The sequence below is a fragment of the Lathyrus oleraceus genome, chromosome 4 (genome assembly GCF_024323335.1).
Source record: "Lathyrus oleraceus cultivar Zhongwan6 chromosome 4, CAAS_Psat_ZW6_1.0, whole genome shotgun sequence".
NCBI lineage: Eukaryota > Viridiplantae > Streptophyta > Magnoliopsida > Fabales > Fabaceae > Lathyrus > Lathyrus oleraceus.
The window spans coordinates 416,802,241-416,820,123 of NC_066582.1; the positions used below are offsets into that span (position 1 = coordinate 416,802,241).

Genomic DNA, 17,883 nt, shown 5'->3' on the forward strand with positions numbered 1-17,883 from the left:
ATATTCAATCAAGCTCCTAGGATCCTCCAATTTGGATTTGTCTCTCTTAATCATGGATGATCATGACAATGGTCCTTCTAAATAGCTTAAGTTTAGGATCCCTATCACACAAGAACAAACAAATCAAAAAGTTCCACAATGCAATAACAAGAATGGACAAGAGTGAGTTTAGAATTAGAGGTCCTTTCAATTCAACTTCAAGATTAAGCATTCTAAAGGCATGAGGCCTAGTTGCTCTTGAAACTCCATTAAGCATAGGTAAGATCCTAATTCTAAGTCCTTTCTCCTTTTTGCATTGGTTCACACAAATAAAAAAACAAAACAAGCACAAGGCAATAAGATACACACAATAATATGCTCAAGTGAGCAAAAGGCAAATGGCATAAACATAAACATGAGCAAATGAGCAAAGGGAAAAAGATAATATGAATAAATGAGCAAGAAATTAAATTGCATTAAAGTAAATTGTAAGAATTAAATGCTTGAATTAAAAGTTAGTAATTAGTAGTTAGTGTTAGTGTGCCATAAGGAAATTTAGCGCTATGTTAAGCAATCGTAAGTGGGCTAATGTAGTAGTCACACCTATCTGAGGCCGGTCAATAAAACTATAGGAAAATAAACACAAGTTAGAGATCATGCCTAGTAAGCCAAGCTCCTGCAACTTGCCATGCCAAAAGAAAAGAAGAATAACCTTGTATGGATTTTCGGTTTTTTGCTTGATCAAGAAGCAACCTATCTTGGACACAAAGTAATTCACTTGATCTTTGATCAATATGAATTTGATTTGGATCAAAGAAGGTTAAGCCTCTCATATGTCAAGGCTAACCACAAATCATTAACTCATTAGTCAAAAGAAAAAGAAGAAGATGAAGACGGAAAATGGAATGTACAAAATTGAAATCCAAATGACATAACCAAAACACATTGATCAAACATGAATGGAATCAACATCAATCAATGGTAAACAGAAGTGAAATGAAGCTTAAAGGTCCAGAAAAGTCAAACATATTTTTTGTATTTTTTGGAATTAAAATAATACATGAAATAAAATGAACAAATAAAGGTCAAACTTCAAATCCATTTCAAATCAACTTGGATAAGTCCAATTGTATCATCATAAGTTTAACAAGGTCAAACAAAGTTTGATAAATTTTCTCAACATTTTTTGAAAACAGAAACTAATTTTAAACAATTAAAAATGAAGAAAAAATAATATAATTGGACTAAAATCTCAAATAAATCTCAAATCAATTAAGAAATTGATGAGAATATTTTTCATAGATTCATCATCATCCAAAGATGTTAGGAAAATATTTCTTGCATTTTTGAATATCAAAAAGTATTTTAAATGAATTAAAAACAATCAGAAATGAAATAAATCACAAAAAATATTAAATGGAATCACAAAAATAATTAAAAATCATTTTATGAAACTAGAATTTAAGAGAAAATTTTTGCAATTGGTCCCATATTTTTGTGATTCCAAATAAAGAAGTTATTAATTTTTAAAATAAAATGGAATAAAAGAAATTAAAATGGAAATTAATAAAAGAGAAAAATCCTGAGGCGTCACATCCCACTTCATTAATTGACGTGGCTGATCACATGGCTGGGAAACGCGCACGCATGATACACCTTAGTCAACAACGTGGCATTCAACATTAAATTAAGTCATAACATTCAACAGCCAAGATTAGATCGTGATCAATGGATCCAAGGGCCAAGGTTTGGACGCGTGGGGACAGTGGTGGAAACCACCGTCTTCTCCGGTGAGAAGGCCAGAAAACGCCACCAGTTGCAGGTTTTACAACCTCAACCATAGCACGTGATCCATATACCAAAAGAAAGCCGGGGTGATGTACATCACCCCTGTGACCTTAGTTTTTGCTCAAGACTCTTATAGAAGAAGAAATCTAAGGTTGAAAAACAAGGTACTCAATCTGAAGTTAACCAATTCACAAAATTAAAACGCCCACGGGCTTGCCTCTCAAATGAGGACTTCGGAAATGCCAACCAAACCAAGCAATGCATAATAATCAGAGAGATTCGAATCAAAACAGTTGAGGATTAAACCTTTGAAGAGCAACTTTTGTGAGCAAGATCCAATCCAACTCTTGATTGCAGCTTGATCTTGAAGTAACAATGAAGCAAGGCTAAGGAATTAGAAGCTGAAGATCAACCAAGGAAGTTGAAAATCAAACTTGAAAAGAGAAGTGAAATTTCAGAATTCCTTTGGTGAAAGGTTGGGGAATCAGTTCAGCAGAGGTTCAGGCGCCTTCAGGTTGCCAATTGAATGAAATGAAGCTTCTATTTATAGCAACAACTGATGCAAGGTGTGTGAACAAATCGTGTGCATGAACTTGGGTCCTCCATGCATGAGCTTGTACAGGCGCATGTGAGGCCCAAAACCTATTGCAAATGAGTGCTAAGCATCAAACAAATGGAATTGGATGTCCAGATTGTAATCCATTAGCTTGTGTATGGAAATTTAATATGACATGCATAATTGATCACAAAACTTCATCTCTTCGAAAGTACCAATTGGAAAATTGAAACATAAGCATGTGGGTGATGGTTGGAAAGGTCTTGACATAAGGAACAAAATATATGTTGAACAAAAATCCATTTGGAGTGTGGAAATTTATGAAAACAGGCCATGAAGTTCAAGGTACAAAACATGCATTTGAAAATTTTGCCAAAATGAACCAACTTCAAGCCCTTCTGTTTCAATGATGCAAGCCTCAAATGATAAAACCTCAAACATCAAAGTTGTAGATATTTTCAATATAATTAATTTGGACTTAAATTTTGCATCATTTGGATTTTGTATGATAAAGTTATGGGCACTAGAAGTTGGACTTTTTCACATTTCAATGGCTTTGGTCCAAAGTGACCTATAATGTTTTTTATTATCACATGTGTTTATTTTAGGATTATGAAATTTTGTCCAACTTAACAATTGAATTAGACATATTAAACTTTCCAATTCACTTGGTCTCTCATAAAAATCATAAAAAATGAAGGAGTTAGGTTCCTTGGAAGTTGACCCAAAATTAGGGTTTCAGTCAAAATGACCTATAATATTTTGAAATGAATGATGACCTTCCAAGTTTCAAATCGATTTTTGATCAACATGAAAGTTGTTCATATGGTTCTTAAGAACATAGTTTCTCTTTGGGTCATATTCATTTGACAAACACGTCAAAAGTTAGGTCTCAGTGGATTTCAAAATAGTCAGATGAATTGACTGATCAACTTCTCAAAGCCAAACTTCAAATATTGATGAATAAATGATTGAGGATACTCACATAGGCTCATATATGCATAAAATGGTGAATTAAAGAACTTCCCTTAATTGAATTTGATCATAGGTTGAGGTTGCTTCATGAGCAAGGCATAGTCAATGCACAGTTGAATTAGGGTTTCCTTGGGAAAGAATCCTCAAGCCCTTTTGTTTATATTGATCAAATTGAAAAATTGATACACTATGGAGGCATATATGATGATTTAGAGCTTTGAGAACCATTGTCATGCTTGCTTTCATCTTCATCTGGCCATATCAATGGGCATAGGGGCCTCCTAGGAGCCTTGGATCACATGACTGCTTGAGCTTCAAAACAAAACAAGTTAGTGATATATTTTTGTGATTTTGGTTAGTAAACAGAATAATAAAAGCAATAATATACAGTTCAAGCATGCTCGGTGGTCTGAAACCAACTCACACAAGTCCCAACCCTAGGGTAAAGGAGCCAAGATGTCATGATCCTTGAGGCAAATGCAATGAGCAATGATATGATGCCATGAGGGATCTTAGGGTCAAAATTAGGGTCTTACACATAAGTCTTTCACAAGAACAAGGCATCTTCAACTCCAAAGCTCTCTTCTTCACCCAAAGAGTGTAAGCTTCCAAAGATATACAATTGCACGGACCAAGCTCGAATATTCCCTTCCTATGCACATTATGCCAAGCATGCATAATCTTCTACTTCAAATGTTGGGGATCTTTACCCTCTTTATAGAAAAGACCTTCTAACAAAGTGTTATTAGGTTTGTCTCTCAAGAGGAACCCAAGTTGTCGACGAGCCAAAGCAGGGTTGTAGTTAATTCCTCCTTGTGTACCAATGAGAGGCACATTAGAGAATTCACCACAATAATCAATAATCTCCACGCTACCTAATGAAGAATCATACCAAACTATATCATCATTAGTGAGAGACATAAGTCTCTGAGACCACCCTAGACATTGTTTGTTCTCCATAAAAGCAGGCGTCTGAGGCAAGTGCAAAATAAACCACTTGTACATAAGAGGAACACAACATACAATAGTCCCACCACCTATAGAATTCCTTAGATGTAAAGAGAAATACATATCTCCTAACAGAGTAGGCATAGGATTCCCAATCAAGAAGATTCTAATGGCGTTAACATCAACAAAACCGTCAATGTTAGGGAACAAAGCCAAACCATAGATGGGCAACACAAAGATAGATTCAAAAGCATCCACAATCAAATGGTGCTTGGTGATCTCTCCCAATGCAAACCCAATGAATGAGGGGTAAGAAGGATGTCAAGATGTGATCCCCATGCTAATGCATATAATGAGATAGCATGAGGGATCTTAGAGTCAAAATTGGGGTCTTACAGATCTACTCTAGGTGTGGCGTCTCATGTTGACCATGATCGAGGAATAACACCAAGGGGTTCAACACAACTCTTTCCACACACTATCCGATGTATGTACTCAAGCTCGGGTATAGAGTTTTTCTCTCTTGTAACATCACAAACCCTAACTCGCAATAGAGAATATAACAGATATCCAGAATATGATGAATATAAAGCAATAAAAGGAATAAAATTAAAGTAGGTAAGAGTAAATAAATATGCAATAAGATATGGCAAGTAAAACATTAAATACAAACACTCAAACATGCAAAGAACAAAAAAAAACTAGTAACACATATATTCTTTTAATTTTTGATAGGATGTTGAGACTTGTTACCTGACTTTGTGAATCCTGTTTTCTGAATACGAGTAACACACATATTCTTTTAATTTTATGCCTCGCCATTATCTCCAACACCCTTCATGTTTTGAATGTGAGTAGTGAATGTCACAACATTGTTTGCTTGATCAGATTTTCTTTCGTCATCTATCTTATCATCAACCTGAATATGTCCATAACATTTACATTCACGAAGTTGGATCCTTTTGGCTCTGTAAGAATGTTTGAGGTTTAGTCTTTCACCATCGTTTCCTTTACGATGAATGTTAAAACTCTTGAAGTTTTGTTGTTGATTGTCTTTGACATTGGTAAGCATTATTCCCAGATCGCATGTCTAGTATTCTCATGACCTTTATCAAGATCTTAGTAAGCATGAGGTTTTCTTCAGTATCATATTCTATTTTGTTTTCACAATCTTAAGATTTGTCTCCAGTTCCATTATTTGGATGACTTTTAGTACCATAATGAATCGTTGGTTGATTAATTGAGCATGCTTCTTTGGAATCGCACACAACAAGGTCTCTCACAACAAGTCAAGACATCGTGATAAAGAAGTTACCTAAATTTTTTGCCAATCATTTATAATAACACTATTTATACAAGGAAATGAAGTTTTAAATCTAACTTTTTACTAAAAAACAAAAAAGTCTTAGAGCGGTTATCGCCCAAACCAAACTGAGATTTTCCATGGGCTAATCTTGAACTAAGACGGAGATTTGAGTTAGCTAGCCTCCAAAATGAATATGTGTTTTGAAAAAACTGGCCATAAATCAATGTGAGATTTTATATAGGCTGATCTTGAACCAACTGAGTTTTTACCAGGCTGAACTCAACAACCAAGTGAGATTTTAATTAGGATGTGAGGGGTGCTAATACATTCCCCTTGCATAACCGACTTCCTTACCCATTTTCTCTTCCCCTTGGGTTTTATTGATGTTGTACCTTTCCTTTGGAATAAATAAATCTCGGTGGTGAATATTTGTTGTATCTTTGAGCGTGCAATGCACTCAGGTATTTTTCGTGGCACGGCAACTAGCAACTCTGGTGGGGTGTCCCTTAGTAAGTCGAGCCTAGTTTTATTTGTTCTTTGCATGTTTGAGTGTTTGTATTTAATGTTTTACTTGCCATATCTTATTGCATATTTATTTACTCTTACCTACTTTAATTTTATTCCTTTTATTGCTTTATATTCATCATATTCTGGATATATGTTATATTCTCTATTGCGGGTTAGGCTTTGTGATGTTACAAGAGAGAAAAACTCTATACCCGAGCTTGAGTATAGACATCGGATAGTGTGTGGAAAGAGTCGTGTTGACCCCCTTGGTGTTATGCCTCGATCATGGTCAACATGAGATGCCACACCTAGAGTAGATCTGTAAGACCCCAATTTTGACCCTAAGATCCCTCATGCTATCTCATCATATGCATTAGCATGGGGATCACATCTTGACATCCTTCTTACCCCTCATTCATTGGGTTTGCATTGGGAGAGATCACCAAGCACCATTTGATTGTGGATACTTTTGAAGTTATCTTTGTGTTGCTCATCTATGGTTTGGCTTTGTTCCCTAACATTGACGGTTTTGTTGATGTTAACGCCATTAGAATCTTCTTAATTGGGAATCTTGTGCCTACTCTGTTAGGAGATATGTATTTCTCTTTGCATATAAGGAATTCTATGGGTGGTGGGACTATTGTATGTTGTGTTCCTCTTATGTACAAGTGGTTTATTTTGCACTTGCCTTAGACGCCTGCTTTTATGGAGAACAAACAATGTCTAGGGTGGTCTCAGAGACTTATGTCTCTCACTAATGATGATATAGTTTGGTATGATTCTTCATTAGGTAGCGTGGAGATTATTGATTATTGTGGTGAATTCTCTAATGTGCCTCTCATTGGTACACAAGGAGGAATTAACTACAACCCTGCTTTGGCTCGTCGACAACTTGGGTTCCCTTTGAGAGATAAACCTAATAACACTTTGTTAGAAGGTCTTTTCTATCAAGAGGGTAAAGATCCCCAACATTTGAAGCAGAAGATTATGCATGCTTGGCATAATGTGTATAGGAAGGGAAGATCCGAGCTTGGTCTGTGCAATTGTGTAGCTTTGGAAGCTTACACTCTTTGGGTAAAGAAGAGAGTTGTGAAAGACCTATGTCTTTGGTTGTGGTTGAGCCATTAACTCTCCCTAACCAAGATGTAGAGGAGTTGGAAGACGCTCTCTCCAAGATGAAGCAAGAGAAGGATATGTGGGAAGAGCGTTTCCATGCTTTGAGCCGAAAGCATGAGGAGTTGCAGCTTCACCTGCGGAAGTATAATTTATATTTAGGGTCTTAATTGCCCAGTAAGCTTTGTGTTCTAATTCCACATGGAGATGACATGATTTACCGTAGACTAATTTAAAGGGTGTGGTCTCTATTGAGATTTTGTAAGCTGTCATATAGGCTCACAGAGCTTCGTTTAGTTTAGATGACCAGTCTTTTCTGGATATTTTGACAGTCTTTTCTAGAATCTGTTTTATTTCTCTATTCGAGACCTCGACTCACCCACTGGTTTGTGGGTGATAAGGTGTTGTTACACGGTGTCGGATTCCATACTTCAGAAGAAGTTTTCCAAAGATATTCAATATGAAATGGGAGCCACAGTCACTAACGACTAGTTTTGGCACACCGAATCTAGGAAATATTATGTTCTTGAACAACTTAATCACTACTCGTGTGTCATTTGTCAGAGAAGCTAAGGCCTCGATCCATTTTGAAATGTAATCGACAACAACGAGTATGTACTTATTACCAAAAGAAGATGGGAATGGTCCCATGAAGTCAATCCCCCACACATCAAAGACTTCCACTTCTAAGATGCCTGTTTGTGGCATTTCATCGCGTCTTGAAACGTTACCAATGCGTTGGCACCGTTCGTAATTCATAACCGGATTATGGACATCTTTCCATAGAGTAGGCCAAAAGAGCCCCGATTGTAAGATCTTAGCACAAGTTTTTGATGTGCTTGTGTGCCCACCATAGGGGGCGGAATGGCAATGAGAGATTATGTCGTCTGTTTCATCCTCAGGAACACATCGACGGAAAATACCGTCGGTACCTCTTTTGAAAAGCAGAGGTTCATCCCAGTAGTATTATTTTAGATTATGAAAGAATTTATTCTTTTGTTGGTAAGATAGGTCCGGTGGAAGTACTCCAACAGCTATGTAGTTGAGAAAATCAGCATACCATGGTAGAGTTGCATTCGCATGAATTTCTTCCACGGATTCTTCTATTTCGGTATCATTTATTGTTAGTTCAGACATGTCGCTTTCCATTTGGTCTATAAGTTGTTCGTAAGGGAAATCATCATTGATTGGAATTTGTTCAGGTTTATTCCCTTCGATTTGTGATAAGTGGTCTACTACTACGTTTTCAGTACCCTTGTTATCTTTTATCTCTAAGTCAAATTCTTGTAAGAGTAGGATCCATCTTAAGAGTCTTGGTTTGGCATCCTTCTTACTTAGCAAATATCTAATAGCGGCATGGTCAGTATAGATAATGATTTTTGCTCCTACTAAGTAGGAACGGAATTTGTCTAAGGTAAACACAACGGCTAGAAGTTCATTTTCAGTGGTGGCGTAGTTCATTTGGGCTGGATCTAGTGTTCTACTTGCGTAGTAGATAGCATGAAGTTTTTTATCCTTTCTTTGTCCTAGTACTGCGCCTACGGCATAATCACTCACATCACACATGATTTCGAAAGGTAATCTCCTGTCAGGTGGTTGCATGATAGGTGCGATGATTAAAGATGTTTTTAATTGCTCAAACGCTGTTAAACATTTTTCATCAAAGATAAAGTCAGCGTCTTTCATTAATAAACTTGTAAGTGGTTTGGTAACTTTCGAGAAATCTTTGATAAAACGTCGGTAGAAACCGGCGTGTCCTAAAAAGCTTCGTATTTCTCGTACGATTTTTGGAGGTTGAAGATTCTCTATGATTCCGATCTTAGCTTTGTCTACTTCAATTCCTTTATCAGATACTACGTGTCCTAACACGATTCCTTATTGGACCATGAAATGGCATTTCTCCCAGTTCAAGACGAGATTCACCTTTACACATCTTTCAAGTACCATTTCAAGGTTTAATAGACATCCTTCGAAGCTCTGCCCATAAACAGAAAAGTTGTCCATAAAAACTTCCAAGTCTTTTGAGTTCAGTGTCTAGGAATTTGTATCTTAGGTTCTTTGGTAGTGTTTTCAATTCCAAGTCTGGTTTCTTCGGGAATGGCATGTGGTTGGGTGTAAGTGCTAAGCATTCGCTTAGATTGTCATTTTGGTATGGTTCACGCCAATTATCATCTTCAAAGATTGGAGGGATTTGGATTTTCATTATATCGGAATATGTGGTTTCTTGCATCTCCATCTCTCTTACGCACTCGTCTATGACATCAAGTAGATAACATGTATTGTCTATAGCTGGCGCTTGTAAGAATTATGTCAAGATGAATTCAACCTTTTCTTCTCCAACTTTGAATGTTAGCTTACCTCTTTTCACGTCTATTATGGCTCCGGCGGTGGCTAAGAATGGCCTTCCTAATATAATAGGTGTATTGGCATCTTCTTTGATGTCCATGATTATAAAGTGTGTAGGAATGTAGAATTGTCCTACACATACTGGGATATTCTCTAGTATACCGACAAGATATTTGATTGAGCGGTCAGCTAGTTGAACAAATATCTTGGTTGGTCTTAGTTCTCCCATGTTGAGCCTTTTACAAATGGTTAAGGGCATTACACTAATTTTGGCTCCTAGGTCGCATAGAGCTTTGTCTATGACAAATTTTCCAATGACACAGGGTATGGAGAAACTACCTGGGTCTTTTAGTTTGGGAGGCATGTTATTTTGGATTATTGCGCTACACTCAGCGGTAAGTCTAACTGTTTCATTATCCTCGATCTTTTTCTTATTGGATAGGATCTCCTTAAGCAATTTGGCATATGAGGGCATTTGTGTGATGGCTTTTGTAAAGGTAATTGTAATGTTTAGTTGCTTCAGAAGTTCAACATATTTCCTAAATTGCCCTGCAGTTTTAGAATTTGCGAGTCTTTGAGGATACGGAATGGGTGGTTTATAAGGTGGTGGAGGCACATAAGGTTTTTCTTTCTCTTTGGCCTCTCGGGTATTATCTTCCTTCTCCTTCGGTTCACTTACCTCCTCAGTTGTGGTTTTGTCTGGTTTTTGGTACATGGCAGGATTTTGGAGTCTTGGATCTACCGGTCCGTCTAGTTCTTTTCCACTCCTCAGTATAACGGAATTTGCATGTCCTTTTGGATTAGGTTGCGGTTGTCCAGGGAATGTGCCAGCGGGAGCGGCAGTAGATGCTTGTTGTTGAGCCACTTGTGAAATCTGTGCTTCAATCATTTTGTTGTGGGTGGCTAAGGCGTCTACGTTGCTCGCTAATTGTTTAAGTTGCTCGCTAGTATGTATGTTTTGGTTCAAGAAGTCTTTGTTTGTCTAATCTTGGGTAACTATGAAGCTTTCCATCATTATTTCAAGGTTGGACTTCTTAGGCATGTTAGGAGCATTATTAGCTGGCTTTTGATATCCAGGCGGAACAGCGGGTGCTTGGCCAGGTGCATACAGGGTGTTGTTATTCTTAGACGAAAAGTTAGGATGATTTTCCCAACCGGGGTTGTAGGTATTCGAATAAGGATTTCCTTGTGCGTAATTCACTTGATCGGTTAGGACTCCTGCTAATATCTGGCATTCTGGTGCAGTGTGTCCAGGGGTTCCACATAACTCACAATTTGGAGTCACGGCAGTCACGGTGGCTGTGGGTGGTATGGTCAAATTGTCTAACTTTTGAACAAGGGCATCTACCTTCGTATGGACGTGGTCAAGGCTACTGATTTTGTACATTCCACTTTTTGTTTGGGACTTTTCTACTGGAGTTCTTTCACCTCCCCATTGGCAATGGTTTTGGGCCATATTTTCAATGAGTTGATAGGCTTCATTGTATGGCTTGTCCATAAGTGCACCGCCCGCGGCAATGTCTACTGTCAGTCTTATGTTATACATAAGCCCATTATAAAATGTGTGAATGATCACCCAGTCTTTGAGACCGTGATGTGGACATATCCTCATCATGTCTTTGTATCTCTCCCACGTGTCGTAGAGAGATTCTACATCTTTTTGTCGAAATTCATTGATTTGAGCTCTCACCATAGCAGTTTTGCTTGGCGGAAAATATCGGGATAAGAAAACGTTCTTCAGTTCTTCCCATGTTATAACTGAGTTGGATGGCAAGGATTTAAACCAAGCCCAAGCTCTGTCTCTTAGTGAGAAAGGAAAGAGACGTAATCTTATCGCATCTTGAGATACACCATTCGCCTTCACAGTGTCTGCGTACTGCACAAACTTGTTCAAATGTTCATTAGGGTCGTCCGTAGGATTTCCAGCAAATTGATGTTGTTGGACGGCTGATAATAATGAGGGTTTCAGCTCGAAATCGTTTTGATTGATAGCAGGGCCAACAATGCTGATGTGAGGTTCTTGTTGGGACGGGGTAGCGTAGAACTTAAGAGGATGATTATGTGGTCCTACTGCAGCCATGGTTGGTTTTTCAACTGGTTCAACCATACGAAAGAAGATATCGGTAATATTGTACCTTTGTTGGTACTCTAGTATTCGACGTCTTAAATATAAGAAACACTCTAATTCAGCGATTGGTGGTGCTAAATTATCGCCTTGTGAGTGAGTACTTGGCATACAATCGGGGGAAATAAGGGAAAGGAGATTAGTTTTTACCTTAGTCTATACTGTGCAACAAAAGAATCGCACTATTTGACTAAATCAGGTCCCCGATAACGGCGCCAAAAACTTGACACGTCTCGTGATTGTATATAGAATATAGTCTATCGGGTACTTGACTGCAAGTGCACAGTCCAGTCATTTTAGTTTTAAAAGATATCGAACCTACAAGGACCGATGGTCAAACTAATTTGACCGACATTACTATGTTTAGCTAAGGAATGATTTTTAGAAGTTTGGTTGAAGAGAATTAAATCTAAGGGAAGTTAAGTTTTAAGAAAATATTAATAGAAGGATATCAGTATGCAACGCATTAATCGTCAGGGATTCGATAAGTCACCGGTGTATAATTTAAGTACCAAATATCTTTCAGTAGAAAATACTTATTTAAAAGGCTTTATCTCACACTCTCGTGATTGTTGATTCAGACTATACCTTTAAGTCAGAATGTACGCTCTCGCTGTCCCATTTGAAGTTAAAAATACTTTTTGAAAATAAATAAGTTCTAATTGCTTTTAAAGTGCTCTCGCTGTTTTTAAAATCAATGCCTAGTTTTTACTATCCAGTTCGACCCTCACGCTCTCGCGATTGTTGGTTCTCACCTTAGTTAATTTCCCACTCTCGTGGCAAAATCGTATTAAATAGCTTCTCACTCTTTTGACAAAGTTAATTAAATTTAAATTAAAAACCACAGCCAAAAAGATTGTTTGAGGAAAGAAATTTTACACTGATTATTATTAAATCCCGTCTAATTAAATTGTTACATACTGATACCGGTAATTTAGCCGGACATGTTAAACAATGCAAACACGAACGAACATAAACAGATCAATAATAAAATAGACATGATTACAATAATAATAAAGCAATAACAATTGAATAAAAACCTGGAAATTGGATTAATAGAATACGTCGAATATTGAAGTACTTGAGCAGTCTTCCACAGGTTGATAGGATTCTGCTTCTTCGAAATAATAGCTTAAACTAAATTAAATAAATTATAGTAGTTCCCCAGTGTAGGAAACTACTACTTTGGCTAAATGAAAGGCGGAAAGGAAAAGGGAAAATCAAAGCTCTGAGCGGTAAAAGAAAATTAATGTTGCTGAAGAAAAGTAAAAGACAAAAATAAAATTGCTGTGAAAAAAATGCAGAGAGAAAAAGGTCTTCAAAGCTAGAGAAAAATTAAGCGTCCCCCTAGGTTTCCAAGTTCCGTCTTTTTATATCCCCCATTAGGTCTTGGCAGTTGAGAGAAACAAGGATGACTTGGTTGAGTGAGGAAATCACGGGCAAGTGGCTGGACAACGAGAATTTAGGGTCTCTTGGATCACTTCTGTTGACTGTTTCAAGGTGCTGATTTTGGCCACGTGACGTTCGTGATGGGCCTGTGACGGTCGTGACAGGTTGGGCGTGCCGGTCGTGACATGCTTTGTGACGGTCGTCACATTCACAAAGTTTGTATTCTCTGTTTTTCTATTTTTCTGCTGCTTTCTCTTCTGTTTCTTCTTATTTTCCTTCCTTTTCTATACTTTTCTCATTTAAGCATGGGGATTGAAATACCTACAAAAATAACTCAAACACTTACGGAATAATCGGATTATAAATGAAAGTGTTACGATTTTTGAGTGTAAATCAAGGGAAATATACGATGTATTTTCGCGTTATCAATGAACAAAGGAAAGGGGGTATGTAATGAACTTTGTTCCATCTAAAAGACAATGGGAATGACATATGTCAAATCAAATGTCCCAACATTAGCAAGGGTATCAAGAGGTTTACTCAGGAAGCAAGACCCAAAGATGGAAGTGTCATCGTTGTGGGAAGTCTGGTCATATAAAACCTTATTGCTACAAATTGTATGGCTATCCTAAACCTTCTTCATAACTCAAACGAAATCAAACCACGGTGAAGCCAAAAAAAAAGATGGATTCCCAAAAATAGTATGTCAGGACTCATAGCTCACACCTGCCTCAGAGCATCTGCTAGAGAGGACTGGTATTTTGATAGTGGCTGCTCTAGACACATCACTGATGTCAATAAATTTTTGGTGAATATTAAGTCATATTCCACTAGCTATGTCACCTTTGGATATGGATCAAAAGGAGAAATAAAGGGGATTAAAAAGTTGGACTATCTAGGACTGCCTAATCTAGATGATGTTCTACTTGTTAAAGGACTGACTACTAATCTTATAAGTATTAGCCAACTTTGTGATCAAGGTCTCAAAGTAAACTTCAATAAATCTGAATGTATGGTAACAAATGAGAAGGATGAAGCTATCTGAAGGGAGCCATATCAGAAGATAACTACTATCCGTGGACTCCTCGAGAAACAGATTATCTCTTCACTTGCCTAATGTCAAAAAAGGAATATACTAAGTTATGGCATCAAAAGCTTGGCCACTTACATCTGAAAGGTATGAAAAAGGTTATATCAAAGGAAGTAGTCAGAGGAATTCCTAAACTAAAAATTGATGAAGAAAGAATCTGTGGTGAATGTCAAATCGGGAAGCAAACAAAGATGTCCGAGAAGAAGGTTCAACATCTGACCACCTCAAAAATTCTTGAGCTACTTCATATGGACTTGATGGGACCTATGTAAGTTGAAAGTCTAGGAGGAAAGAGGTATGCTTATGTTGTTATTGATGACTTCTCTAGGTTCACATGGGTGAACTTCATTATAGAAAAGTCAGAAGTGTTTGAAGTGTTTAAAGAACTCTGTCAAAAGATTAAAAGAGAGAAGGATTGTGGCATTGTCAGGATTAGAAGTGACCATGGGAAGGAATTTGAGAACAAAAAGTTTAAGGAATTCTGCACCTCTAAAGGAATTAGTCATGAGTTCTCTTCACCCATCACCCCGCAACGGAATGGTGTGGTTGAGCGCAAAACTATAACCACTCAAGAATGTGTCAGGGTCATGCTTCATGCTAAGGAACTACCATATCATTTTTGGGCTGAAGCCATGAACGCTGCCTGCTATATTCTTAATAGAGTGACTATCAGATCTGGCACTTCTGCCACATTGTATGAACTATGGAAAGGAAGAAAGCCAATTGCGAACTATTTCCATGTATTTGGAAGTAAATGTTATATTATGGCAGATCGTGAGCAGAGGAGAAAAATGGATCCTAAAAATGATGAGGGAATTTTTCTAGGGTACTCTATATACAGTAGAGCATATAGAGTCTTCAACTCCAGAACCAAGGTAATGATGGAATCCATAAACATTGTAGTGGAGGACTCAACTAACGAAGTTGATGTCACAAATGATGTTGAAACATCAATGAATGATATCCCATAAGATGTTGCAGACACAAATAGTAATACTGAACCTACAGAGAATGATTCAACTAACAAAGGGCCTTCCATCAGAATTTAGAAAGATCACCATAAGGAGCTTATTATAGCAAATTTAAATGAAGGAATTATCACCAGATCAAGGGAAGTTGTGTCAAATGTCTGTTTTGTCTCTAAATTTAAACCCAAGAATATCAAGGAAGCCTTGACTAATAAGTTCTAGATTAATGCTATGCAAGATGAACTTGGGCAATTCAAAAGAAAAGAGGTGTGGGATTTAGTTCCATGACCTATAGGAACAAATGTTATTGGCACTAGATGGTTGTACAAGAACAAGTCTGATGAACAAGGGGTTGTTACCAGAAATAAAGCTAGACTTATTGCTCAAGGGTATACCTAAATGGAAGGAGTAGACTTTGATGAAACATTTTCTCCAGTTGCCCGCTTGGAGTCTATCAGATTGTTACTTGGCATGACATGTCTTTTAAAGTTCAAATTGTTCCAAATGGATGTTAAAAGTGCCTTCCTAAATGGCTATTTAAATGAAGATGTGTATGTTGAACAACCAAAAGGGTTTATTGATCCTACATTCCCAAATCATGTGTACAAATTAAAGAAGACATTGTATGGTTTAAAATAAGCCCCAAGAACTTGGCATGAAAGGTTGATTGAGTTTCTCATTAATCATGGATATAGAAAGGGTGGAATTGATAAAACTCTCTTTCTCAAAGAAAAGGATGGAAAACTTATGATAGCTCAGATCTATGTGGATGACATTGTGTTTGGAGGGATGTCGGATGAGATGGTCCAACATTTTGTCAAGCAAATGCAAATCTGAGTTTGAAATAAGTTTGGTAGGAGAACTGACATACTTCCTTGGGCTTCAAGTCAAACAGATGGACGACTCTGTCTTTCTGTGTCAAAGCAAATATGCTAAGAGTATTATGAAGAAATTTGGATTGGAGAATGCTAGTCAGAAAATAACTCCTGCACCTACTCACTTAAAGTTATCTAAAGATGAAAAAGGCTTAAGTATTGACCAGAGCTTATATAGAAGCATGATTGGCAGCCTTCTATGCCTTACAGCAAGCAGACCAGATATAACTTTTGATGTTGGTATATGTGTTAGGTATCAAGCAGAACCCAAAGTGAGTCACATCAATCAAGTAAAGAGGATTCTAAAGTATGTGAATGGCACGGGTGAGTATGGAATGTTATATTCCCATGATTCAAATTCGATGTTAGTAGGATATTGTGATGCTGGTTGGGCTGGTAGTGCTGATGATAGGAAGAGTACCTCTTGAGGATGTTTCTTTTTGGGAAACAATTTGATTTCATGGTTCAACAAGAAACAAAATTGTGTATCCCTATCCACTAATGAAGCTGAGTACATAGTAGCCGGCAGCATCGGCTTTCAACTAATATGGATGAAACAAATGTTGACAGAATACAATGTCACACAAGATGTCATAACATTATTCTGTGACAACTTGAATGCTATTAATATCTCAAAAAATCTAATTCAACACTGTAGAATTAAACACATTGACATCAGACATCATTTTATCAGAGAACTTGTTGAAGACAAAGTTATAACACTTAAGCATATTAGCACAGAGAATAAACTTGCAGATATTTTTACCAAAGCCTTGGATGCAAGTCCATTTGAAAAATTAAGAGGAAAACTTAGGATTTGTGTTAATGAGCATTTATAGCAATTACAACTAATTAAGTGTGTTAGACAAGAGCATATCTCTCATCATTACATTGGACACGCTTACCTAAACACCTTACCTCATTGTGTATCCTTTTGGACAAAACTACACTACCTTTTCCACTCAAACGCCTCATTCTCTTCTAGACATATATGTTCTCTCTCTCTCTCTCTCTCTCTCTCTCTCTCCCTCTCTCCCCCTTTCACTTTCTCTCTCTCTCTCTTTCTCTCTCAAAAACCTTTTCCAATTCCATCTGCCTCAAGTGTCAACTAACATGCCTCAACAATCTTCACCCACTGACATGCATTTCCCAACTGAAACCGGTGGATCTTCCTCCCCAACGTCTAGGGCAAACTAACTATTTCAAATGATCAACCTGACAGATCTGGTTTTGGATGTTGTCCCTCTATCCATGGTTCATCCTCCTCCTCAGAAGAAAGCTACACCTTCTGTGTCAAAAATTGTCAAGACTTCTAGTAAGTCTTCTGAACCTATAATCCCCAGTAAAGATAAAAATCATGTTGAAGAAGAATCTAGGTCTAAAGGGTCTGAATTAAGAAACCCTAGTATGCATGCTGACGGCACCAAAAATCCCACGGAAGCAAAAATAAGTGCAACTGGTAAGGAACTTAAGAAGTTTGTTGCGTCTGTTTTTAAGGAAGTAAACTCAGATGTTTTGCTAGATGTTCAAACATCTTTAGAAAAAGAACCAAGCCTTGACAATGACTCTAGTGAAAAAGCTGAGAAAAGCGTTCCTGAACATGTTGCTTGTGAGAGAAGAAGTAAAAAGAAAGTTGATCTTGTTGTCAATGTTGAAGAACTAACTTTTGATGAAGAACCCCTTACAAATATTGTCACTCCTAGTATTGCCAAGAGACTGCAGAGACGTAAAGGAAAGACTGTTGTATTTGAAGATTCTCCCTCCAGGGAAGTGAAGAGAAAAAATGGTGGTTTGAAAGGTACTCCGTCTAGAAGCTCCACAAGAAAATCTCCTGTTGGACCCAAAAGATCATGGAGTAAAGTTGTTACCCCTACTAGAAAGAGGAAAGTTGTCTCTTCTAGTGAATCCGAGTTTGATG

The 17,883-nt window shown here is 37.4% G+C and overlaps 1 protein-coding gene and 1 non-coding gene across 2 annotated transcripts; both read left to right on the top strand.

The window, feature by feature from the left end:
• Positions 1–11,104: 11,104 nt before the first annotated feature.
• On the top strand, positions 11,105–11,211 carry LOC127077511 (small nucleolar RNA R71). Its single transcript, XR_007787310.1, has one exon. It is a non-coding gene; the product is annotated as a small nucleolar RNA R71 (small nucleolar RNA).
• Positions 11,212–15,985: 4,774 nt separating this feature from the next.
• Positions 15,986–16,393, top strand: LOC127137778 (uncharacterized mitochondrial protein AtMg00810-like). The gene has a single exon (XM_051064198.1). It carries the CDS (start codon positions 15,986–15,988, stop codon positions 16,391–16,393), a length of 408 nt encoding a protein of 135 aa, XP_050920155.1.
• The last annotated feature ends 1,490 nt before the right edge of the window (positions 16,394–17,883 follow it).